The sequence below is a fragment of the Hyla sarda genome, chromosome 5 (genome assembly GCF_029499605.1).
Source record: "Hyla sarda isolate aHylSar1 chromosome 5, aHylSar1.hap1, whole genome shotgun sequence".
NCBI classification, from domain to species: domain Eukaryota; kingdom Metazoa; phylum Chordata; class Amphibia; order Anura; family Hylidae; genus Hyla; species Hyla sarda.
Genome location: NC_079193.1, coordinates 280,004,651 through 280,032,506, shown reverse-complemented (window position 1 = coordinate 280,032,506; position 27,856 = coordinate 280,004,651). Strand labels below are relative to the sequence as shown.

At 45.5% G+C, this 27,856-nt stretch overlaps 1 protein-coding gene across 3 annotated transcripts in view; it reads right to left on the bottom strand.

The window, feature by feature from the left end:
• ASXL3 (ASXL transcriptional regulator 3) overlaps positions 1-19,782 on the bottom strand; it is a 157,216-nt gene extending 137,434 nt beyond the window's left edge. Inside the window, exon 1 of one of the 3 annotated variants that reach the window (XM_056521811.1) lies at positions 19,470-19,782. In XM_056521811.1, coding sequence (XP_056377786.1) covers positions 19,470-19,536 — 67 coding nt within the window. In that variant the 5' untranslated portion in view covers positions 19,537-19,782. The remainder of the gene's footprint in view (positions 1-19,469) is intronic. The other 2 variants (XM_056521809.1, XM_056521810.1) reach the window with 2 other exon arrangements.
• Positions 19,783-27,856: the final 8,074 nt, after the last annotated feature.

Here is a 27,856-nt window from a genome sequence, read left to right as displayed (position 1 = left end):
GAAGACCACTGAGGGCGGAGAGTTCACTTGAGTATAAGCCGAGGGGGAAAAATCATGCTGAAAAACTCGGCTTCTACTCGAGTATATATGGTAAGTAGGGTATAAATTTAATCATATGGACCTACAGAATAAAGATTAACTGTCATATAGTCTTATACAGCGAGTATTTCCTAAACTCTATATTTTAACTGTAAAAGTTGGGGGTCATCTTATATGCCAAAAAATATGGTAATCTTATCTTTCACATTCGATCATATACATGTATTTGTCATACATATATATTAGGGATCGACCGATTATCGGTATGGCCGATATTATCAGCCGATATTCACGATTTTGGACATTATCGGTATCAGCAATTAACTTGCCGATAATGTCCCGAACCCACTGCCACCCCCGCCCCCCCGCCAGAGACGACCGCCGCCCCACTGCCTCCCCCATCCCCCGTTTTATTATTACCTGTTCCTTCTGGCTCCTGCGGCGTCCTGCGCTGTTGCTGTGCGCAATGACGAGTGACGTCCTCAACACAACGTCACCGTTAGTGCGCAGAGTGACAGCGCAGCCGGAGTCAGAAGTATCGCAGACCCCTGGAGCAGGTAATTATAAAACCGGGGATTGGGGAGACAATGGGGCAGCGGCGGTGGTTGGACTCAGGGCCGGCGGCGGTCTCTGGCCAGAGGATAGGCAGGGGGGCAGCGGTGGTGATGGTTGGACTCAGAAGGACCCCAGGATAGGCAGGAGCCCGCTTTAAATCACTGTTCTGCAACGGCTTCTGCGGGGCCGGGGGGGTGGAGAGGGAGAAATAGTCGATAACTTATACCGGAATATCGGTATAAACTTATCGGCTATCGGCCCTTAAAAAATCAATATCGGTCGATCCCTAATATATAGTTAGGAGTTACATCTGAGCGATCTGTCTATCAGCACAGATACTACTACTCCCATCAGTATGTTCCATGCTGGGAGTAGTAGTACTACCATAAAAAATGTAAAAGGAGGGGAAAAAAAAGTGAAACACACTTTATTAAACACAGCCGGTCGAATCAGATTTTTCAAAAATTTGCTCATCTCTATTTTTTCAAATTTTTTTTTTTTTACTATTATACACATAATTCAATGGAGTACACATCTGTATTCCATTGAATTATGCCTAGGTCTGTCAGTACTGACAGGCATAGAATAGATCAGTTAGGGACTGATCGCTCATGTTGCCATGACAACGGAGGCCAGTGTCAGGCCTCTGGTTGCCACGGCGACCATTGGCGCTCTGCTTTCACTTTGCACAGCCCCAATCGGTGAGAGGGAGCTCCCTCCCTCTGTAACCCTAATAGACGCTGCGGTCACAGTGACCGCAGCGTCTACAGTGCTAACTCAGGATCAGAGCACAGCCCCCCCTCACCACCAATTGCTTCACATAGTGAAGTGATGGAGGAGGGGGAAGGAGGAGACCGGGGACCGCTGCGATTGGTCCCTGGCCGTCTTCAGGGAGGCTTGGCTGTGCAGCACAGTCAAGTTCAATAAACTGTCACAGCGCCCAGCGGCGCTAAGACAGTTTATTCTCACCAGGTACATGTACTTGGTGATGAGGGAAGTCATCCCTAATCATCAATTAGTGTCAGAAAGTTTTGGAAATTACTCCTATATAAAATTTTTAATCCTTCCAGTACTTATCAGCTGCTGTATACAGCAGATATAGTAGACTGTTCCTGACATAGCCAGAGGTGTCAGCAGAGAGCACTGAGGTCAGGCAGAAATTTTCAAAAAGGAAAAGAACTTCCTCTGGAGCATACAGCAGCTCATAAGTACTGGAAAGGTTAAGATTTTTAAATAAAAGTAATTTACAAACCTGTTTAACTTTCTGGCACCAGTTGATTTAAAAAATAAAAAAAAAAATGTTTTCCAACAGAGAACCCCTTTAACCTCTTAAGGATGCCCAAGCTCGGTCCCGGTCAATAAAAAGGGATCACGCTATGACCCCGCGTCATACCGGGTTGGTCCCGGCGGCTAATGATAGCCGGGACCCTGAACTAATAGCGTGTGGCACCGATCGTTGTGCCATGCGCTGTTCACCCTTTAGACGCGGCAATCAAAGTTGATCACCGCATCTAAAATGAAAGTGAAAGCTTCCTGGCAGCTCAGTCTGGCTGATCGGGACCATCACGATAAAATCACGATGTCCCAATCAGCTAGCACGCGAGCGGAGGTCCCCTTACCTGGCTCCATCATGTCTGATTGGCGAATGATTGCTCCAAGCCTGAGTTACAGGCTTTTAATAGAAGTAATTTACAAATCTGTTTAACTTTCCGGAGCCAGTTGATATATATATAAAAAAAGTTTTGGCCTGGAATACCCCTTTAACCCCTTAAGGACGCAGCCCATTTTCACCTCTAGGACGCAGCCCTTTTTTTGCACATCTGACCACTGTCACTTTAAACATTAATAACTCTGGGATGCTTTTACATTCTGATTCCGAGATTGTTTTTCCGTGACATATTCTACTTTAACATAGTGGTAAATTTTTGTGGTAACTTGCATCCTTTCTTAGTGAAAAATCCCCAAATTTGATGAAAAAATTTAAAATTTTGCATTTTTCTAACTTTGAAGCTCTATGCGTGGAAGAAAAATAGATATTCCAAATAATTTTTTTTTGGATTCACATATAAAATATGTCTAATTTATGATTGCATCATAAAATTGATGAGTTTTTACTTTTGGAAGACACCAGAGGGCTTCAAAGTTCAGCAGCAATTTTACAATTTTTCACAAAATTTTCAAACTCGCTATTTTTCAGGGACCACTTCAGGTTTGATTGGATTTGAAGGGCCTTCATATTAGAAATACCCCATAAATGACCCCATAATAAAAACTGCACCCCCCAAAGTATTCAAAATGACATTCAGTAAGTGTTTTAACCCTTTTAGGTGTTTCACAGGAAAAGCAGCAAAGTGAAGGAGAAAATTCAAAATCTTCATTTTTTACACTTGCATGTTCTTGTAGACCCAATTTTTGAATTTTTACAAGGGGAAAAAGGGATAACATTTATACTTGAGTTTGTAGCCCAATTTCTCTCGAGTAAGCACATACCTAATATGTCTATGTAAATTGTTCAGCGGGCGCAGTAGAGGGCTCAGAAGCGAAGGAGCGACAAGGGGATTTTGGAGAGTACGATTTTCTGAAATTGTTTTTGGGGGGCATGTTGCATTTAGGAAGCCCCTATGGTGCCAGAACAGCAAAAAAAAAAAAAAAAAAAAAAACCTACATGGCATACCATTTTGGAAACTAGACCCCTTGAGGAACGTAACAAGGAATTAAGTGAGCCTTAATACCCCACAGGTGTTTCACAACTTTTGCATATGTAAAAAAAAAAAAATGTTTTCACTAAAATGAATAACCATCATAACAAAACGCACAAATTTCCGAAGCCGGCCTGTGATTGGATGATATGCCGCGGCCGGCACATTCAACGTCAGACGCGATGATATAAAAGGCAGCATGAGACACCCGCTGGCCATTAGCCACCAGACTTTCCTGACGAAGCTGGGGTGCCAGTGAAACGTTGGAAGGGCTGGCTAATATCTGGTTCTTTTAATTAGCAGTAGCCACCGGCTCCTAACAGATAGAAGATTGAGCTACCAATCAATGCTCACTCTGTCATCACATATTCAAGAGCTTATAAAAGACAAGCACAGGAGTTAAGGAGCTCGGTGGTAACTGTGGTTTTAAAGTTAGTGGTGGTGTCATTACACTAACTTGTAGAATCACACACTGATGTTGATCACAGATTATATTTTAAATGGATCAATAAAAGGTACATTTTAATATTGGGGGGTACTTAGTTTAAGGGTTCCCCTAGGGGGGTTCCCCTAAAATTGTTAGTAGATTTGACCCTAGTACCTCCTTTTGGGGTTTTGTTGTTCAGTGAGAATTTACACCCCACTGGCATTTGACGGATCTTTGGAACAGTGGGCTTGGCAAATTAAAAATTATATTTTTCATTTTCACAGACCCCTGTTTCAAAGATCTGTCAGACACCTGTGGGGTGTAAATGCTCACTATACCCCTTGTTACATTCCGTGAGGGGTGTTGTTTCCAAAATGGGGTCCTTTGTGGGTATTTATTGTTTTGCGCTTATGTCAGAACCGCTGTAAAATCAGCCACCCCTGTGCAAATCACCAATTTAGACCTCAAATGTACATGGTGCACTCTCCCTTCTGAGCCTTGTTATGCGCCTGCAGAGCACTTTGCGCCCACATATGGGGTATCTCCGTACTCAGTAGAAATTGCGTTACAAATTTTGGGGGCTTTTTTTCTTTTACCGCTTGTGAAATTTAAAAGTATGGGGCAACACCAGTAGGTTAGTGTACAAAAATGTTTTTTTTTTACACTAACATGCTGGTGTAGACCCCAACTTTACCTTTTCATAAGGGGTGAAAGGAGAAAAAGCCCCCCAAAATTTGTAGTGCAATTTCTCCCGAGTACAGCGATACCCCATATGTGGCCCTAAACTGTTGCCTTGAAATATGACAGGGCTCCGAAATGAGAGCGCCATGCGCATTTGAGGCCTAAATTAGGGATTTGCATAGGGGTATTCTAAGCCAGTGATTCCCAAACAGGGTGCCTCCAGCTGTTGCAAAACTCCCACACAGAATAGTGAAGTCACGCTTGCCTTCTGCAATGCAAATATCTCCACATCCCAGAAATTCATTAGAACACAAGTTTTATTTTCGCTCTAGCCACAGGGCAGCAGATGCTACCTCCTGAATTAAGTATGCAACAAAAAGAGGGAAGACAAAATATTAAATTAACATTTACAGGCAGGGAGCTAATACACAACATTTATGCAGCTATTGGAGGAGTGGAGGCTTGAGGCAAAGCCAACCGCTCAGCTACTATAATGGATTAACAGAGAGATAGAGACCTGTTAAACACCGACTGCTTTTTATTGTGTATTTTAAAGTCAACACATTTTATTCTGTTCTGGAAGAGACAAATATCTAAAGTATAATAAAAAATATATAGGCAAAATGTACATAAAGGTTGTACCAAGCAATGGCTATGTTCACATGTGTGGTCTGTACAAATCACTAGTCAGACCACACATGGAATACTGTGTACTGTACTGGGCACCAGTGTACAATAAATATATAGTAGAGCTGAAGAGGGGTCAAAGACGGGCAACCAGAGTAATACGGGGAATGGGAGGACTACAGTACCCAGAAAGATTATCAGAATTAGGGTTATTTAGTTTAGAAAGAAGAAGGCTTAGGGGAGACCTAATAACTATGTATAAATATATCAGGGGGCAGTACAGAGATCTCTCTAATTAACTATTTATACCCAGGACTGTATCTATAACAAGGGGGCATCCTCTACGTCTAGAGGAAAGAAGGTTTCTACACCAGCACAGACAGGGGTTCTTTACTGTAAGAGCAGTGAGACTGTGGAATTCTCTGCCTGAGGAGGTGGTTATGGGAAACTCTATAAGGCTGGGTTCACACTACGTTTTGTCCCATACGGGAGCGCATACGGCAGGGGGGAGCTAAAAGCTCGCGTGACCGTATGTGACCGTATGCGCTCCCGTATGTCATTCATTTCAATGAGCCGACCGGAGTGAAACGTTCGGTCCGGTCGGCTCATTTTTGCGCCGTATGCGCTTTTACAACCGGACCTAAAACTGTGGTCAACCACGGTTTTAGGTCCGGTTGTAAAAGCGCATACGGCGCAAAAATGAGCCGACCGAACGTTTCACTCCGGTCGGCTCATTGAAATGAATGACATACGGGAGCGCATACGGTGACATACGGGAGCGCGAGCTTTTAGCTCCCCCCTGCCGTATGCGCTCCCGTATGGGACAAAACGTAGTGTGAACCCAGCCTAACAGAGTTCAAAACGGGTCAGGATGCATTTTTGGAGAACAACAACATTGCTGGTTATGTATACTAGATTTATAGGGACAGAACCTTGATCCAGGGATTTATTCTGATGCCATATTTGGAGTCGGGAAGGAATTTTTACCTCTAGTATGAGAGTTTTTTGCCTTCCTCTGGATCAACTCAACTCAGTAGGGACTCAGTAGGGTTATAGGTTGAACTTGATAGACTCCGGTCTTTTTTCAACCTCATGAACTATGTTACTATGTTACATGCTGCAAATTTGTTGCAGAAATTTGTGCGACTAACAATCCATTCCATACCCCTTTAAGTCGCTTTAAAGCATTTCAGTCATTTCACATAACTTTTGATATGTTGTCCAGATCACCAGGTCTCAGTTATAACCCTGTGAAGTGCACTGCAGTGCTTTTCACTCCCTGACCACCCACTCCATCCGACACATTTTCTTTACTAGAGTCTATGGCAGTGGTCTCCAACCTGCGGACCTCCAGATGTTGCAAAACAACAACTCCCAGCATGCCCAGACAGCCAAGGGCTGTCCGGGCATGCTGGGAGTTATAGTTTTGCAACATCTGGAGGTCCGCAGGTTGGAGACCACTGGGCTATGTGAAGGAGTCTGGTTTTAGTGACAAGTGGGGAGTGAGGCGCACTCTACACCCAGCTGTAAGTCGCTATCACAGTAGGTATCAGCACTGAGTTTTTCTTAAAGGGGTTTTCCAGGAAAAAACTTTTTTTTATATATATATATATATATATATATATATATATATATATATATATATATATATATATATATATATATATATCAACTGGCTCCAGAAAGTTAAACAGATTTGTAAATTACTTCTATTAAAAAATCTTAATCCTTTCAGTACTTTTGAGCTTCTGAAGTTAAGGTTGTTCTTTTCTGTCTGTCCCTTTAAAGGATTTACCCTTAAAATTTACTTAAACTTTCAATGAGTCTATGAGACTTGTTAAATCTATACACCACACACTTGGCTCTCCCAGGAGAACTGAGCAGAAATAAAGAAGAACGGTGCTTCTGACCCCTACTTACAGTGATTTGGGGGGGGGGGCTTGCTCAGCACCCAGAGCAACTTCTGACACATCACTATAATAGTTTAAAAATAATAGTTATGTTGAGAGTTTAAAGGGGTACTCCGCCCTTAGACATCTTATTCCCTATCCAAAGGATAGGGGATAAGATGTCAGATCGCGGGGGTCCCGCTGCTGGGAACCCACGGGATCTCGGCTGCAGCACCCACCTCAGCCATCACGCCCCCTCCCATAGACTTGCATTGAGGGGCGGGGCGTGACGTCACACGGGAGCGGAGTAGTGACGTCACGCTCTTCCGCTCGAGTGGTCGGGATCGGAAGCCTCCAGCGTTGCCGGAAGCCGTTGAGGTGGGTGCTGCAGCCAAGATCCCGGGGGTCCCCAGCAGCGGAACCCCCGCGATCTGACATCTTATCCCCTATCCTTTGGATAGGTGATAAGATGTCTAGGGGTGGAGTACCCCTTTAAGTAAACTGTCACATAGAATATGCTTGTGAAGCTTTACATACAGTGCACTAGGGCTTCACAAGCATATTTTAAGCATGCTGTTATAGATAAATTAGGCTGCTATATACAGCTATAGGGTCCAGCTATATAGACAGCTAAGGGTCCACTCTGCTCCGGGGCCGTACTGCCTCTCTCTGCTTAGGTCTGATTGACAGTTGGCGCATGCGCAGCAGAGCTGCACAAGGCCGCTCACAGGCAGACAAGCCCTGTGTGTCAATTAACTTTGCAATGTAAGCTGAGCGGCCCCAGAGAAGATTGGAGCCTTGGTGATGAAGCTGGTTTTCTTTTTGTAACTATCAAGAAGGATAATTTATCTATAATGGTATGCTTACAATATGCTTGTGAAGCCCTAGTGCACTGTATGTGCAGCTTCACAAGCAGGGGGTGTGGAAATCCAAGGGAGCATCTACTTGTCCCTCACGAAAATCCACTTGTCCTGGTACATAAAATAATTTCAACCAAAATAGTACGTAAATATGGTCTTTATTAGTGTTTGCACTTTAGTTTTTTCCTCCTGGTCCTATAATAGCCATAACTCTTATTTTTCCATCTACAGACTCATAGGAGGAGACCAATTTTACTTTGTAATGACACCTTTCATTTTCCATAACTTGTGCTCGGAAACAAAAACAAAAATTATTTGCGAGGCAAATTTGGGGGGGGGGGGGTTCTTTTATTTATTATTATTATTTTATTTATTTATATTCACCTTGTGGTCAAACTTACATATTATTTTTAATACTTTAGAGCAGCATGATTACACCAATACCAAATATTATTTTTTTTTTTTTACATATACATAATAAAAATAAAAGGGAAGTCAGTCCGGCCCTGCTTGCCCGATACAGGGATAATTCTTTGAAAAATTCACCTGCAAGGCGCCCGGAACTGCATGTCCCAGGCATTGGGCAATAGGATTTCCACATCTCTGCCCCTAGTAAGTAAATAATGTCCCAGATAGATATGTGCCCCCAGTTGATAGGAAGGGTGGGCTCCCCCAGTAGGCAGACAAAGCCCCAGATGGACATGTCCCCCATTAGGTAGAGCTCCCCTATATGAAGACAGGCCCCCAGATAGATATGACCCCCAATAGGTAGGGCTCCAAAGTAGGTACACAGGCCCCCAGATAGATATGACTCCCATCAGGTAGGGCTCCAAAGTAGGTACACAGGCCCCCAGATAGATATGACTCCCATCAGGTAGGGCTCCAAAGTAGGTACACAGGCCCCCAGATAGATATGACTCCCATCAGGTAGGGCTCCAAAGTAGGTACACAGGCCCCCAGATAGATATGACTCCCATCAGGTAGGGCTCCAAAGTAGGTACACAGGCCCCCAGATAGATATGACCCCCATTAGGTAGGGCTCCAAAGAAGGTACACAGGCCCCCAGATAGATATGACTCCCATCAGGTAGGGCTCCAAAGTAGGTACACAGGCCCCCAGATAGATATGACTCGTTATAGGCTGCAGCAGGGAGATATAGGTACAGTAGCAGTGTGTGACGACGTGTGTGAAGTCTTCCGGCATTTAGCGCTGTTTGCCCGAAGCAGGGCTAAACGCCTGACTAAATCACCTGCCCGGCGCCCGGAACTGCATGTCCCAGGCGTCGAGCGATACAAATTCCACATACCTTCAAGTATATTCTTGGCAACAGTTATGCTTTAAATAAGCGATCAGGTGGAGCCTAACCTCGGACACCACTGATCAGGAGGACTAAGGGGTTATATTATTCAGTGAGTGCCATCTTCATTTCATTGGCATTGCATTTTGGCATGACCAATAGAGCCCGACAAACCCCTATGGACTTTATTGGGGTCAATCGGGTTTCCAGCTGGTGTCCCTTCATTTCACTGGCTTTAACCGGACAAAAAAAATTAATAAATGTGTAAGGTCCCGAACAAAGCCTTCGACATATGTGAAGCTAGATAACTTTCAGGATGTGATCAGGCCATCCTCATTATCCATTACATCTATGTCTACTCTGTATTACTCCAGGATCCCACATGATAAATCAAGAATAAAGTAAAACAAGAATGCATGGCAGTGTATACCCCGCTCATTGTATACTGTGGAATGAAAATCCAACATATAAAAAGGGTAAAGGGTCTATGTACAAGACGCTCATATGGAAAGGCTATTCACACTGACATTTATATTCCGTCATGACCCTCAGTACCAACACAATGCGTCTCCTCAAAAAGAACATTCTTTATTCTTCAAGTGCCTCAAATAAAGACATTCCACATTCAATGTCCTAAAACGGCCTGACAAATCTATAAGGTCTAGAAGCCAGCCATGATGTGGCCTAGGGACAATATAGTTGGATATTTTGTCAGTCTATTTTATTACTGGAAAGGGTCAGGAGAAACATGCAGTACTCAGCAGGTTTCACACTACGCAACTTCCAAGCAAAATTCTGCTTGGAAATTCCAGTGGAGCCATCAATGGAATTCCACTGCACAGTACACACTACGGAATTTCTGCCACTAAATTTTCTCTGCCAAAAGAATAAACTTGTCCATTTTTGGCTTATGTTTACATGTATATAACTCACTGCGGGTTTGCCAGACAGCATTCCTATACACTTCCCTGGAATGCAGCATCTCTATACACTGCTGTGATTTAGAGTACCCTCCCCATACACTGCCCTGGAATACAGAATCTCTACCCATACACTGCCCCGGAATACAGAATCCCTCCCCATACACTGCCCCGAAATACAGAATCCCTCCCCATACACTGCCCCGAAATACAGAATCCCTCCCCATACACTGCCCCGAAATACAGAATCCCTCCCCATACACTGCCCCGGAATACAGAATCCCTCCCCATACACTGCCCCGGAATACAGAATCCCTCCCCATACACTGCCCCGAAATACAGAATCCCTCCCCATACACTGCCCCGAAATACAGAATCCCTCCCCATACACTGCCCCGAAATACAGAATCCCTCCCCATACACTGCCCCGGAATACAGAATCCCTCCCCATACACTGCCCCGGAATACAGAATCCCTCCCCATACACTGCCCCGGAATACAGAATCCCTCCCCATACACTGCCCCGGAATACAGAATCCCTCCCCATACACTGCCCCGGAATACAGAATCCCTCCCCATACACTGCCCCGGAATACAGAATCCCTCCCCATACACTGCCCCGGAATACAGAATCCCTCCCCATACACTGCCCCGGAATACAGAATCCCTCCCCATACACTGCCCCGGAATACAGAATCCCTCCCCATACACTGCCCCGGAATACAGAATCCCTCCCCATACACTGCCCCGGAATACAGAATCCCTCCCCATACACTGCCCCGGAATACAGAATCCCTCCCCATACACTGCCCCGGAATACAGAATCCCTCCCCATACACTGCCCCGGAATACAGAATCCCTCCCCATACACTGCCCCGGAATACAGAATCCCTCCCCATACACTGCCCCGGAATACAGAATCCCTCCCCATACACTGCCCCGGAATACAGAATCCCTCCCCATACACTGCCCCGGAATACAGAATCCCTCCCCATACACTGCCCCGGAATACAGAATCCCTCCCCATACACTGCCCCGGAATACAGAATCCCTCCCCATACACTGCCCCGGAATACAGAATCCCTCCCCATACACTGCCCCGGAATACAGAATCCCTCCCCATACACTGCCCCGGAATACAGAATCCCTCCCCATACACTGCCCCGGAATACAGAATCCCTCCCCATACACTGCCCCGGAATACAGAATCCCTCCCCATACACTGCCCCGGAATACAGAATCCCTCCCCATACACTGCCCCGGAATACAGAATCCCTCCCCATACACTGCCCCGGAATACAGAATCCCTCCCCATACACTGCCACGGAATACAGAATCCCTCCCCATACACTGCCCCGGAATACAGAATCCCTCCCCATACACTGCCCCGGAATACAGAATCCCTCCCCATACACTGCCCCGGAATACAGAATCCCTCCCCATACACTGCCCCGGAATACAGAATCCCTCCCCATACACTGCCCCGGAATACAGAATCCCTCCCCATACACTGCCCCGGAATACAGAATCCCTCCCCATACACTGCCCTGGAATACAGATGAAGGGGGGGGGGGGGGATGATGACAGGCGGTGATGATGAAGGGGGGATGATGACAGGCGGTGATGATGAAGGGGGGATGATGACAGGCGGTGATGATGAAGGGGGGATGATGACAGGCGGTGATGATGAAGGGGGGATGATGACAGGCGGTGATGATGAAGGGGGGATGATGACAGGCGGTGATGATGAAGGGGGGATGATGACAGGCGGTGATGATGAAGGGGGGATGATGACAGGCGGTGATGATGAAGGGGGGATGATGACAGGCGGTGATGATGAAGGGGGGATGATGACAGGCGGTGATGATGAAGGGGGGATGATGACAGGTGGTGATGATGAAGGGGGGATGATGACAGGTGGTGATGATGAAGGGGGGATGATGACAGGCGGTGATGATGAAGGGAGGATGATGACAGGCGGTGATGATGAGGGGGGGTAGGATGATGACAGGCGGTGATGATGAAGGGGGGATGATGAGGGTGTTAATGACGGGGGTCTGGATGATGACAGGGGGGATGATGTATTTCCCACCCTAGGCTTATACTCGAGTCAATAACTTTTCCTGGGATTTTTGAGTAAAATTAGGGGCCTCGGCTCATATTCGGGTCGGCTTATACTCGAGTATATACGGTATGTCACTTAGTTCATTTTTAAAAAGAACTCTAAATAAAAGTGATCTGATTGGTTGCTATGGGCAACGTCTCCACTTTTCGTCTGCACAGGTTTTGATAAATCTCCCCATACACTTAAATGGTATTCCTCTGTCCCATTCACACAGCAGAACGTCAGCTGCAGGAATTCCATTGAAGTGAATGGGTTATAAATGAACGCAGAATTTTCTTTCCTGCAGCATTCCGAGCTGAAATTCTACCGTGTGAACATAGTCAAAGAGTTTAACTGTTCTGATCTCACAGGACAAGACCCAAACCCATCCACGGTCCCACAATACAGTGCAGGAGCAGACAGGCTTAGCCTCGTACTAAGGCCTTGCCTAAAGCTAGGCCTTGGTTCAACCACGTTTTTGCTTGCGGTCGGGAAACCGCATACGGCCGAAAAAGCAGCCGACCGGAGGCTGCGGTTCACTCCGGTCGGCTCAAAGACATACATTAACTACGGTTCCCCACACGGCTGAGTGCGGGCGCCGCGATTAAGCCCCGCCCACCCCTCCTCCCAGCCGTATACAGGAACCGTAATTACAAACCGTAGTGTGAACCCAGCCTAACTGTATCAAAACGTGTGTACAAACTTTAACCCGTATACAGTTTGAAAAATTATGTCCGGTTGAATCCATTTTTTAAGAAAAAAAACGTATACATTTTTAACTTTTCACTCCATTATGAATGAAGTTTCACTTGTTTGATTCAAAGTCCAAGAAAAAAAAAAAAAACTGTGCAAAGTCAAAAACCGTATGGTGCAAACCGGATGGAACCGCACGCACATACCGTTCTGTACGGTTCCCATAGACCACCATTTAAAAAAAAAAAACGTATATGGTTTCTATCAGTATTTTCACCCGGACATAAAACTGTAGTAGACTACGGTTTTGTGTACAGGAAAAAAAAAAAAAGCAGATTAAACCGTAAATGATGCAAAACGTACACAACCGGATGCTACGTTTTGCATACGGCTTTAAATGACATGTCTATACATACGGTTTGCAATAAGGTTCCGTTTTTACACTAAAACCATATACAGGAACCGTATTGCTAAAACGTGGTGTGAATGCAGCCTTAGTCTGGGTTCACACATAGGGGGAGATTTATCAAAACCCGTCCAGAGGAAAAGTTGCTGAGTTGCCCATAGCAACCAATCAGATCGCTTCTTTCATTTTTGAAAAGGCCTCTGAAAACGATCTGATTGGTTGCTATGGGCAACTCGGCATTTTTCCCTCTGAACAGGTTTTTATCAATCTCCCCCATAGTGTTTTGGTCAGTATTTATAATCAAAATCCAGAGTGGTTCAAAAACATAGAAAAAAATAATAAAATAAAGATCTATCTTTCCATTAGAATTTTTCTGTGTCTGTTCGGCTTCTGGTTTTGGCTAAACATAACCATAATACTGTGTGAATCCAGCATTAACACCTGCAGGGAGCTGCTGCACCTTTGTTTGCTTTCGCATTGCAGCGGGCACCTGCACATGTTGGGTGGTCACCGCGTCCTACCATCTGCTAAGATTTTAGTAGTGGCTCCTACCTATCCCTGCTTCTTCTGTAGGCCTCAGCCCTGGAGAGTGGTCAGTAGGCATCGTTAAAGGGGGTACTCCCGTGGAAAACTTTTTTTTATTTTTTTTAAATCAACTGGTACCAGAAAGTTCAACAGTTTTGTAAATTACTTCTATTAAAAAAAAAAAAAAATCTTAATCCTTCCAGTACTTATTAGCTACTGAATACTACGGAGGAAATTATTTTCTTTTTGGAACACAGAGCTCTCTGCTGACATCATGACCACAGTGCTCTCTGCTGACATCTCTGTCCATTTTAGGAACTGTCCAGAGCAGCATATGTTTGCGATGGGGATTTTCTCCTACTCTGGACAGTTCCTAAAATGGACAGATATGTCAGCAGAGAGCACTGTGGTCATGATGTCAGCAGAGCCTTTGTAGTATACAGACCCTAAAAAGTACTGGAAAGATTAAGATTTTGTAATAGAAGTAATTTACAAATCTGTTTAACTTTCTGGCACCAGTTGATTAAAAAAAAAATAAAGTTTTCCACCAGAGTACCCCTTTAAGTGTTCGCATTGCAGTTACCACATTGGGCACCTGAGTATGTACTTCCCTATGTTGGGTGGTGCCAACTAATTTAGCTTTTTTGCATCATATATGTTCTACTGTATTAAAGGGGTACTCCACTGGAAAACATTTTTTTTTTAATCATCTGGTGCCAGAAAGTTAAACAGATTTGTAAATTACTTCTATAAAAAGAAATCTTAATCCTTCCAGTACTTATCAGCTGCTGTATGATCCACAGGAAGTTATTTTCTTTTTGAATTTCCTTTCTGCCTGACCACAGTGCTCTCTGCTGACACATCTGTCTATTTTAGGAACTGTCCAGAGTAGGAGCAAATCCCCATAGAAAACCTCTCCTACTCTGGACAGTTCCTAATGGTATGTTCACACTACGGATACGTAGCTGAATCTCCGCTCGCGGAATTCAGCGAGCGGAGATTCAGCCTGGCAGCCACGGTAGGACCGCGTAGCACTGCGCCGTCACCACTGATGGCTATGCAGTGCTCGCGGACTTCCACACAAAGAATGAGCATGTTCTATCTTTGCGCGGAACAATTTCAGTGGCGGAATTGTCTGCAGTGTGAATGGGTCTCGCGGAAGACCCATTCACACTGATGCTAACGTTCACTGTGCAGAATTTCACTCGCGGAATTCCGCGGGAATTCCGCAGTGTGAACATACCCTTAAATGGACAGAGGTGTCAGCAGAGAGCACTGTGGTCAGACAGAAAGGAAATTCAAAAAGAAAATAACTTCCTGTGGATCATAACAGCAGCTGATTAGTACTGGAAGGATTAAGATTTTTAATAGAAGTAATTTACAAATCTGTTTAACCTTCTGGCACCAGTTGATTTAAAAAAATTAAATGTTTTCCAGTGGAGTACCCCTTTAAAGAGAGCATCCTCATTTTATAAAGTTATCGCCTATCTCAGTGTTTTCCAACCAGGGTACCTCCAGCTGTGGCCAAACTACAATGCCCAGTATGCGCTGGGAGTTGTAGTTTGGCCACAGCTGGAGGCACCCTGGTTGGAAAACACTGTCCTATCTGCATGACGGTGCAGATTAGTTGGGGTCTGACAAATGAGACACCCACTGATCACAAAATCATAGGAACATTATTTCCCTGAATAAAGGAACACCCTGAGCCTTCCATTCATTCATAGTGGGGCTTTCAAATATTGAGGATCTATGTGTTCACAATGTTCTGAAGCCCCATACAGAATGAATAGAGCTTTGGCCTTGAAGGCACACTGCTGCTCCATTTATTCGGAGGATGTTTGTTCTCTGTTCTTGGGGTCCGTGGAGTCCCAGATGTTCAGACCCCACCAAAATGCGCTCACATCCACAACCCTCACCCAGAACAGTCTTCATACATGACCACAGGGCTGTGGAGTCGGACAAAATTTTGGGTACCTGGAGTCGTAGTAGGCAAACAATGCACCGACTCCTACTAAATTTAGATTAGAATAAAAAAAAAGCAAGTTTAAATGTCCAACTTCACAAAAAGTTATAATTAATGACTTCTCTACTGTAAGAATAAAGACCAATGCATGCAGTGCCTCACGTAACCGCAGAACCAACTCGTTAAGTTACCGTGAAGAAGCTTTTTATGTGCTTCACTATATGGCACGCAACGCACAATTAGGAGAGGCAATACTTATACTTTCCATAGTGTTGTGTTCTGCTGTTACACGGAACCCATGGGTAACCTAGCCTCTCACTGATAAGGGGTTAAGTAAATATGTTTTTTTGCAGGACTAGAGACACTTGTATAAGTGAAGGGAATGGAGGGTCAATAGGTCAAGACTGAAGCTCTAAACCATTGGGAAAACTGCTGCCATTCAGCTAAGGCTATAAAAACTTGTAAACTCTGATTGTTAGCTTACACTTTAAACATGACTATGGGATTCTACTAGGGAAATCATGTTTTATAATAAATGCCCCATCCTGGATCCTCCCACTGCCCTATCTTCAGCAGCAGATCAGCACACAAACTGTTCAATACAGTAGACTGTTGGCTTCCCAGCCAGTAGTCCTGTGGTAATGACATGTATGTTGCCTTTCTTTCCTTCAAGGAATGTATAAAATACATTTGCATATTAATACAGAGGAGTCGGAAGTACAAAAACCTGTGGAGTCGGAACATTTATCTACTGACTCCACAGCCCTGCATGACCAATACATGTTAAGGGGATGTCCAAGAAGAATAAACTCTTTTCTTATAGCAGCTACAAGATAAGAGTTTATCCTACTTGGACATCCCCTTAACATGTATTGGTCATGTATGAAGACTGTTCTGGGTGCTGGTTGTGGATGTGAGCGATTCATACAAAAGGACGAGAGTACAGTGACCCCCCCGACCTACGATGGCTCCAACATACAATAATTACAACATGCGATGGCCTCTCAGAGGCCATCGCATGTTGAAAGCAGCATCAACATACAATGCTTTTGTATGTCGGGGCCATCGCATAAACGGCTATCCGGCAGCGCTGACTGCTTCAGCTGCCACCAGATAGCCGTTTACGGTGCCCCGTGTGCTCCGGTGATGGTCTCCTACCTGTCCTCGGGGCTCCGGAGCGTCCTCTTTGGGATCCCCTCCATCGTCGTCATCACGTCGCCGCGCACGCCGTCCCGTCATGCAATAGGAGCGGCGTGCGTAGTGACGCGATGACGGCGGTGTGAGAGCGACGATCCCGGGCAGCAGAGACATTCCGAAGCGGCGGGGACATCACGGGGACACGGCGACAGCGATGGAGGGCGACATCCAGGGCAGCGGTGACGGTCCAGAGCGGCGGGGACAGGTGAGTATAACTTCCTATTCTTTACATTGCACGGATCCCTCAACATACGATGGTTCATTTGGAACAGATTACCATCATATGCTGAGGGATCACTGTACATACACTCTACGGATCTACACAACACCGGCTTATGTGACATGATGTGGAGCACAGTGCACAACTATATAACCACATACTACATGATCACCTATGTTGTGATATGACGTCCACCTGCACATATGTCCATACATTATATTCCAATACACTGATCTCCAAGCTGTGGGCCTCTGGCTGTTGCAAAACTACAACTCTCAGCATGCCCAGACAGCCAATGAAAATCATTGTCATCGATCTACATTATGGGTGTCAGCGGTACCTGATTTAAATGATATGAAGATCAGACCTGGTGTAATACACAGGATCGTCTATGTATATACATCCATCAGGACCGCATACATGTGTATACAGGACCATACATGTATACCTGTGTACAGGGCTGTCTACACATATACATGAGTGTATACAGAATCGGCCATACATGTGTGTAAAGGATCGTCCCTACATATACATGTGTGTGTACACAATTATGTGTATATACGTATGTGTACAGAATCGTCCATATGTGTGCGTAAAGGATCGTCCATACCTTTCCCTGTGTGTACACAATTGTGTGTGTATATACGTGTGTGTACAGAATCGGCCATACATGTGTGTAAAGGATCGTCCCTACATATACATGGGTGTGTAAACAATTGTGTGTACAGAATCGTCCATATGTGTGCGTAAAGGATCGGCCATACCTTTACCTGTGTGTACACAATTGTGTTTGTATATACGTGTGTTTACAGAATCTTCCATACATTTACACGCGTGTGTGTACGGGATCGTCCATACATTTACACGTGTGTGTACAGGATCGTCCATACATTTACACGTGTGTGTACAGAATCGTCCATATGTGTGCGTAAAGGATCGTCCATACCTTTACCTGTGTGTACACAATTGTGTGTGTATATACGTGTGTGTACAGAATCGTCCATACATTTACACGTGTGTGTACGGGATCGTCCATACATTTACACGTGTACAGGATCGTCCATACATTGACACGTGTGCGTACGGGATCGTCCATACATTGACACGTGTACAGGATCGTCCATACATTGACACGTGTGCGTACGGGATCGTCCATACATTGACACGTGTGCGTACGGGATCGTCCATACATTGACACGTGTACAGGTTCGTTCATACATTGACACGCGTGTGTACGGGATCGTCCATACATTGACACGTGTGCGTACGGGATCGTCCATACATTGACACGCGCGCGCGTACGGGATCGTCCATACATTGACACGCGTGTGTACGGGATCGTCCATACATTGACACGCGTGCGTACGGGATCGTTCATACATTGACACGCGTGCGTACGGGATCGTCCATACATTGACACGCGTGCGTACGGGATCGTCCATACATTGACACGCGCGCGCGCGTACGGGATCGTCCATACATTGACACACGTGTGTACGGGATCGTCCATACATTGACACGCGTGCGTACGGGATCGTTCATACATTGACACGCGTGCGTACAGGATCGTCCATACATTGACACGTGTGCGTACAGGATCGTCCATACATTTACACGTGTACAGGATCGTCCATACATTGACATGTGTGTGTACGGGATCGTCCATACATTGACACGTGCGCGTACGGGATCGTCCATACATTGACACGTGCGCGTACGGGATCGTCCATACATTGACACGCGTGTGTACGGGATCGTCCATACATTGACACGCGTGTGTACGGGATCGTCCATACATTGACACGTGTACGGGATCGTCCATACATTGACACGTGTACGGGATCGTCCATACATTGACACGTGTGTGTACGGGATCGTCCATACATTGACACGTGTGTGTACGGGATCGTCCATACATTGACACGCGTGCGTACAGGATCATCCATACATTGACACGTGTACGGGATCGTCCATACATTGACACGCGTGTGTACAGGATTATCTCTGCAGTAATACCACCTATAGGTCAGTACATATACCTTTATACATAAGTATCTCCCTGTACACACATTATACCTACACAGGAATACGTGGCCACGGTATATGGCGCATACATTACACTGGGCACAGTTATCTTTCTTAGTGACAGTCCTGTAAGGTAATGGACATTCATGAACCAGGTGGCCATCACTACCCTCATGGACCAATCAAGTGGTCCTATTCCCTGGCAGTGCCAGCAGCAGGGGGCAGTGTTGTGGTCACCCCTGTGCCTGGCAGCAGTATGAATGGAGGCCCTAAACTCCCATAACAACAAAGCCCCTCACCCCGGACGTGCAGGCTGGGGGGCGGGGAGGCACGGGCACCTACCAGGCGGGCAGCCTCGGCCCAGGTGCGGTCCTTCTTCTTCCTCTTGTCTTTCATGTTGGCATCTCATTGATGGTTCTTATGACGTGGGGGGATCCACGGGCACTGAGCGGAGGAGACAATGGCTCGGCGGCGGCACGGCTCAGCTGACAGCTCTGGGACGCTCCCGTTCCCCCTCACAACAATACACAGTGACGTCACGGCGAATGGCGACCCGGTGCTCTCGCGAGGGGATGCGGCGGTGGCGGCCAAAACTCGCGAGCTCTCGGTCCGCAGCGCTGCCTGGAATTCCAGTGAGCGGGGCCGGGGTTTCCCTTCCCTGGGACCGCCCCCTCCTCCTCCCTGACGTCCGCTCCCCCTCCCCGGCCGCTCAGGATGGAGGTCGCCTCCTCATGGCTGTGCGGGGGTCAGGAGCTACAGGGCTGGTTGGGAGTTGGAGTTTTACAACAGCTGGAGGCACTCTGGTCGGGAAACATTGGTCTAATGCAGTGATTCCCAACCAGGGGGCCTCCAGCTGTTGAAAAACTACAACTCCCAGCAAGCCCGGACAGCCTTTGGCTGTCCGGGCATGCTGGGAGTTGTAGTTTTGCAACAGCTGGAGGCACCCTGGTTGGGAAACGCTGGTCTAGTGGAATTGGAAGTGCCCAGATCATCCATTACCACAGTGTTTCCCAACCAGGGTGCCTCCAGCTGTGGCAAAACTACAATGCCCAGCATGCCCGGGACAGCCTACAGCAGTTAGATTTTGCCAGGATTAACCCCTTAAGGAGCAAGTGTTTTTCCGTTTTTGCACTTTCGTTTTTTTCCTCCTTACCTTTTAAAAATCATAACTCTTTCAATATTGCACCTAAAATTCCATATGAAGGCTTATTTTTTGCGCCACCAATTTTACTTTGTAATGACATCAGTCCTTTTACCAAAACATCTACGGTGAAACGGGAAAAAAAATCATTGTGTGACTAAATTGAAGAAAAAAACTAGATTTTGTAACTTTTGGGGGCTTCCGTTTCTACACAGTAAATTTTTCAGTAAAAATTACACCTTATCATTATTCTGTAGGTCCATACGATTAAAATGATACCCTACTTATATAGGTTTGATTTTGTAGCACTTCTGAAAAAAATCATAACTACATGCAAAAAAATGTATACATTTAAAATGATCATCTTCTGACCCCTATAACTTTTTTATTTTACAGCGTATGGGGCGGTATGAGGGCTCATTTTTTGCACCATGATCTGAAGTTTTTATCGGTACCATTTTTGTTTTAATTGGACTTTTTGATCGCTTTTTATTCATTTTTTTGTGATATAAAAAGTGACCAAAAATACCCTATTTTGGACTTTTGAATTTTTTTTAGTGTACGCCATTGATTGTGTGGTTTAATTAACATTATATTTTTATAGTTCGGACATTTACACACGCAGCGATACCACATATGTTTATTTTTATTATGTTAACATATTTCTTATATGGAATTTGGGAAAAGGGGGGTGATTTAAACTTTTAGTATGGAAGGGGTTAATTCACATTTATTAACAATTTTTTCCTTTTTTTTTTTTTACACCATTTTTTAGTCCCAATAGGGGGCTATACCATACAATCTTCTGATTGCATACACTGTTCAATGCTATGCCATATCATAGCATTGATCAGTGTTATCGGCGCTCTGCTTCTACAGCCTGCTGAGCAGGCATGGAGCAGCAGATCACCGATCGCATGGCAAGGAGGCAGGTAGGGACCCTTCTCCCGTCCTATCAGCTGTTTGGGACGCAGTGATTTCACCGTGGCGGTCCCAAACAGCCCGTCTGAGCTGCCGGGAATGGTTTACTTTGACGCAGTGATCAAAGTTAAGGGGTTAATGCCGGGCATCATCGCAATCGGTGATGTCCGGCATTAGACACGGTTCCTGGCAGTTGATGATGCCGGGACCACCCCGCTATGACGTGGGGTCAGCCCGTGACCCTGCGTCATAGAAGGGGAGCGGGAACAGGGCATACAGGTACGCCCTTGGTCCCCAAGAGGTTAAAGTCCTGATATACCCTGATCTGTAAACACGAAGACCATTATGTCAGGACTAGTGCATCAGGCACTGATGGGTATACTAATCCATCACCAGCTGCTTGGCAGAGGGGCGTTGGCAAGGACAGCATTTCCATGATAGTGCCAAGGGCTCAGTGTGCGCTTCACACCTGGGGGGGCCCGGTTTCTATCAGGCTGATGTCCGGCATTAACCCTTTAGACGCCGAGGCATCTCTAATGGGGAAAAAGCTATCCCCATAGCTCAGAGGAGCTGATTGGGACACCTGCAGCAAAATTTGGAAGTACCGATCAGCTGGGAGGGCCCTTACCTGTCTCCTCCCCATCCGATCAGCGCTCCTATGTTCCAGTCAGCCATGGCAGGCATAAGCAATAGAGCACCGATAACACTGTTCAATGTTGCTCTATTGAGTAGCATTGAACTGTATATGCAATCAGAAGATTGCATGTAATAGCCCCCTATTGGGACTAAATAAAATATAAAAATGTAAAAAAAAAGAAAACATTTTTTTTTCCAATTTTGCACCACATATGTATATTTTTTTGTTTTACTATCGATTTGGTGGTAAAATGAGTGATGTCATTACAAAGTATAATTGGGTCTGTAGGAGGAAAACTGAAAATGTTATGGCTTTTAGAAGATGAGGAGTAAAAAAAGGAAAGTGCAAAAAGAAAAAACCCGGGGTAAAGGACATGGCTTTATAGGACTGTTCACCCTGAAGCCATACATAGCTCCCATTAGTTAATTTTCTCCTCCAGTGCCAAGATATCAGAGTTTAAAGGGTACCTCTAATATTGCTCCCAGTGATAGGACCACATCAGCCACATCTGATTATTACAGGAATTTAGGTGCACTTATGTGGTAGATGTAAACAATGACATTGGTTAACCCTAAACACTGATGTTAAAATTGAGACATTATCCAGTATATCCTTGTATGAAGGAGATACCTGAGCCCACACACCAACGCCAAGGTTTCTCAAATGGCACGGGACCTAACACTAACCTACAGCCTCACACATACAATGGGAGGAGGCCCACTGGCCCCTGGTTTTGCTTATCACGCACAGGTAGGTTTAGTGTTAGGTCCCGTGCCACTTGAGAAACCTTGGCGTTGGTGTGCGGGCTCTGGTATGTCCTTCATATAAGGATATACTGGCTAATATCTCAATTTTAACATCAGTGTTGAGGGATAGCCAATGTCATTGTTTACATCTACCCCAGAAGTGCACCTAAATTCCTGTATTATTCTAATTGTTACACATCCACACCGTCTATCTGGTGTAGGATCTTATTGTGGCACTTGTAGTCTGTTGCAGGCATCCTCCATTGTATGCATTTTTATGCTGGGGATCGCCCCTAGCAATGGACCACAAGGGCAGGATCTGCTCCCCCCCCCCCCCCCCCCGTATAAATACACAACTGCATTTGGTGTTGAGCACCTCCAGCCATTTGAGACCACATCCTGTTGTTGTTTAAGCCACATCTGATTATGTCACTTGCCCCACCGCCATCCTAATACTGTGTCTACCTGCATGTGTGCAGGTCTGCCGATAAAATGTGCAACATGTCAGGCTACATGCAATGACAGTAGAGAGTACTGTGCTTGAGAAGAACTAACATTAGCTGGAGGACACACATTGGTGGGCAATAGAGGTGGAGGCTACCATGGTGGAGCCCAGCTGCTTATCCACTTAAGGACTCAGGGTTTTTTCATTTTGGCCCTTTAGTTTTTTCCTCCTCACCTTCTAAAAATCATAACACTTTCAGTTTTCCACCTACAGACCCATATGAGGGCTTGTTTTTGCGCCACCAATTTTACTTTGTAATGACATCAATCATTTCACCACAAAATCTACGGCAAAACAAAAAAAAATATTTGTGTGACAAAATACTTTTCGGTAAAAATGACACCTTATTTTTATTCTGCAGGTCCATACAATTAAAATGACCAACACATACCGTATATACTCGAGTATAAGCCGAGTTTTTCAGCACGATTTTTCGTGCTGAAAACACCCCCCCTCGGCTTATACTCGAGTGAACTCCCCCACCCGCAGTGGTCTTCAACCTGCGGACTTCCAGAGGTTTCAAAACTACAACTCCCAGCAAGCCCGGGCAGCCATCGGCTGTCCGGGCTTGCTAGGAGTTGTAGTTTTGAAACCTCCGGAGGTCCGCAGGTTGAAGACCACTGCGGCCTTCAACATCATCCAGCCCCCTCTCACCCCCTTTAGTTCTGAGTACTCACCTCCGCTCGGCGCTGGTCCGGTCCTGCAGGGCTGTCCGGTGAGGAGGTGGTCCGGTGGGATAGTGGTTCCGGGCTGCTATCTTCACCGGGGAGGCCTCTTCTAAGCGCTTCGGGCCCGGCCTCAGAATAGTCACGTTGCCGTGACAACGACGCAGAGGTGCGTTCATTGCCAACGTACTTCTGCGTCGTTGTCAAGGCAACGCCTCTATTCCGGGCCGGAAGCGCGGAGAAGAGGCGCCCCCGGTGAAGATAGCAGCCCGGAACCACTATCCCACCGGACCACCTCCTCACCGGACAGCCCTGCAGGACCGGACCAGCGCCGAGCGGAGGTGAGTACTCAGAACTAAAGGGGGTGAGAGGGGGCTGGATGATGTTGAAGGCCGCAGTGGTCTTCAACCTGCAGACCTCCGGAGGTTTCAAAACTACAACTCCCAGCAAGCCCGGACAGCCGATGGCTGCCCGGGCTTGCTGGGAGTTGTAGTTTTGAAACCTCTGGAGGTCCGCAGGTTGAAGACCACTGAGGGCGAATGATGAGAAGAGGATGATGAAGGGGGGGTGTGGGGATGATGAAGGGGGGTGGGGATGATGACAAGGGGATGATGAAGGGGGGGTGTGGGATGATTACAAGGGGATGATGAAGGGGGGATGTGTGGGATGATAAGGGGATGATGAAGGGGGGATGTGCGGGATGATAAGGGGATGATGAAGGGGGGATGTGTGGGATGATGACAAGGGGATGATGAAGGGGGGATGTGTGGGATGATAAGGGGATGATGAAGGGGGGATGTGTGGGATGATAAGGGGATGATGAAGGGGGGATGTGTGGGATGATGACAAGGGGATGATGATGAGGATGTTAATGACGGGTCTGGATGATGACAGGGGGGGATGAGGTATTTCCCACCCTAGGCTTATACTCGAGTCAATAACTTTTCCTGGGATTTTGGGTTGAAATTAGGGGTCTCGGCTTATACTCGGGTCGGCTTATACTCGAGTATATACGGTATATAGGTTTTTATTTGGTTTACTTCTGTTAAAAAATGAGAACTTTTTGCACGAAAATTAGTGGGGGAGATTCATCAAAACCTGTGCAGAGTAAAATTTGCCGAGTTTCCCATAGCAACCAATCAGATCGCTTCTTTCATTTTTAGGAAGGCCTGTGAAAAATGAAAGAAGCGATCTGATTGGTTGCTATGGGCAACTCAGCAACTTTACCTCTGCACAGGTTTTGATAAATCTCCCCCAGTATGTTTAAAATTGCCATCTTTTGACCCCTATAACTTTTTTATTCTTTCGTATACAGGGATGTGTGAGGGCTCATCTTTTGCGCTGTAAGTTTTTATTGGTACCATTTTCGTTTCACAAAAATAGAGCAACAATGGCCGCCAGAGAGCACCACACTAGTGTGAACACCTACCATGTTCTCCCTGCCAGAGGACTGGGGGAATGAGAGGAGGAAATACATATGCAGTCTCCTGCTAATAAAAAAATGCCTGGGCCGAATGGGTGGAGTGCAGGCCATGGAAGAAGGGAGAGACTACAAATGTACAACACAAATAGACAAACACAGCCGCACATCTACCATTTGTATTTTGATCTACTTGCTTCTCAGCATGTCAGAGTGGGTCCCTAACCTGACACTGCCTCTGAGACACCAAGCCCACAGGTTAGGTTAGGGACCCACTCTGACTAGGTGGTCTTGACATGGCGAGTGGGCTTTTACTTTTTGATCAAAATGTATACTAACAACCTGTTAGTTTTTAAATTATGCTGAGAAGCAAATAGATCAAAATACAAATTGTGGATGTGCGGCTGTTTCTCAATTTTTTTTGTACATTTGTAGTCTCTTTTTTCTTCCATGGCCAGCACTCCACTCCACCCATTCGGCCCAGGCGTTGTTAATTAGCAGGAGACTGCATAAGGGTTTCCTCCTAACATTCTCCCAGCCCTTTGGTAGGGAGTATATGGTAAGTGTTCACACTGGTGTGGTTCTCTGTGGCAGAAATGCTTGTGTTGTGTCGCCCGGAGCTAGTGGCTTGGTCGGGCAGCAGTGGGGCTGCCTGGTCACTGTCATCCCCCCTGTGGGCATGGTGTCTCGGAGGCAGTGGTCACCGCCCAGTGCTATGCCAGTGTTAGGTTAGGGACCCACTCTGACTAGATGGCCTTGGGGTGGCAAGTGGGCTTGTACTTTTGACCAAATGTATACTAACAACCTGTAAGTTTTTTAATTATGCTGCAAAGCAAGTAGATCAAAATACAAATGGTGGATGTGCGGCTATGGTTCTCTATTTTTGTTGTATCATTTTTGTTTTGCTGGGACTTTTTGATAGCTTTTTATAGAATTTTTTTTTAGGGTATACAGAGTGACCAACAATATGCAATTTTGGAATTTGGTATCTTTTATGTATACTCCATTGACCATGGGGTTTAATTAACTCTATGTTTTTATAGTTTGGACATTTACACACGCGGCGATACCACATAGGTTTATTTTTTTAGTATATATATATATATATATAAAGGCTTGACAAAGACCGTGTGAGACGGTTGAAACGTCGTGGCATCTGATGAATAAAGCCTGACACGCTTTCATCTATCCCGGTGTGCTGCTGCCTTTGTTGAACTGGTTATCTACAGGGGCCCTTGACCCAGGTCTGACCAGCTTGCACCCGCTTACATTTTTGTGGATATATATATATATATATATATATATATATATATATATATAAATATAATTTTTTTTATGGGAAAAGGGGGGTGATTCAAACTTTAATTAGGGAAGGGGTTAATTCACATTTATTAACTTTAGTTTTGTTACTTTTGTTTTTTTACACAATTTTATAGTCCCCATAGGGGACTATTACATGCAGTATTCAGCATTGATCAGTGTTATCGATGCTTTGCTGCTGGAGCATCAGATCAATGATCGTACGACAAGGAGGCAGGTAAGGGCCCTCCTGCCATCCTCTCAGCTGATCAGGACACCGCGGTTTTTACTTTAATTTTAGATGCCGCAATCAACTTTTAGCGCAGTATTTAAGATGTTAATGCTGGGCATCACCACGAGTTCTGAGCCTGCGTCGTAGAAGGGGAGTGGGCGAGGTAATACAGGTAGGCCCTACATCCTTAAAGAGTTAAAGTTCTAATGACGTGGGAGAGGGCGTAATGTGGGGGCAGAGTGGGAGATAGGGCTCCGGGCTGTGAACGATGTACTGAGAGCAGATGAGGGTGCAGGACAGCATTGGTTTTCAACCTGTTGCTTCCCAGCTGTTTCAAAACCACAACAGAGAATATGCAACAGATGCAGTATGTGTGAACGTACCCTTGGGGGGTTTCCTGCCAACAAGCTTCATAACAGCTTCTCATTTCTGTAGAATTAGCAGCTCTGGACTATAATACTGGTTTAATGGAAACACCATTTCCTTAGAAGACATCATCAATGTGTGATCGGTGGGGGTTCTGCAGAGTGAAGGCGTCACTGCTACTACTGAGACAGTTGGTTGGTCATAAAGGTTGGTTGGTCTAAATCCATAATGCTTAGTCCAACATTGCTACTAAAATACACCACATATATTTGTGCAGTCATCTTCTGATATGGCAACTTTATATGTTGCCAAAGAATTAAATTCACCATAAATAACCCTGAGCAGAAGAATGGGCCATACTGAAGAGAACAGCAACTTTCCATATGACACTGTCATAGGATGCCATCTTTCCAACAAGTAGCCGCATCAAATTTCTCTTCTGCTCAGCTGTGTGTAGTAGAGTCCGGAAGAAACAACAGCTGAAAGGGTGGAAGAACGAACAAGTGTGTGTAAAAATTATCTGCAACTCTCACTACTAAATCCTGACTGTTCCTGAAAGTAAAACTAGAAAAACTTGGGAGCAGCATGAACTGTAGTGATGATTCATGCTTCACGATGAGGTAGTCTGACTGACAAATCTGGTTCTTCATACGTGATAACTCCATCTGGTCAAATGTATAGTGCCAAATGTAAAGGTTGGTGTAAAAGAGTATGTATATGTGATGCCAGCTGTAATGTCTGGTGTAGGCGGGTGTACAGTTTGTAGTAGGGTGATATGTATCAAACAAAGAACAAGA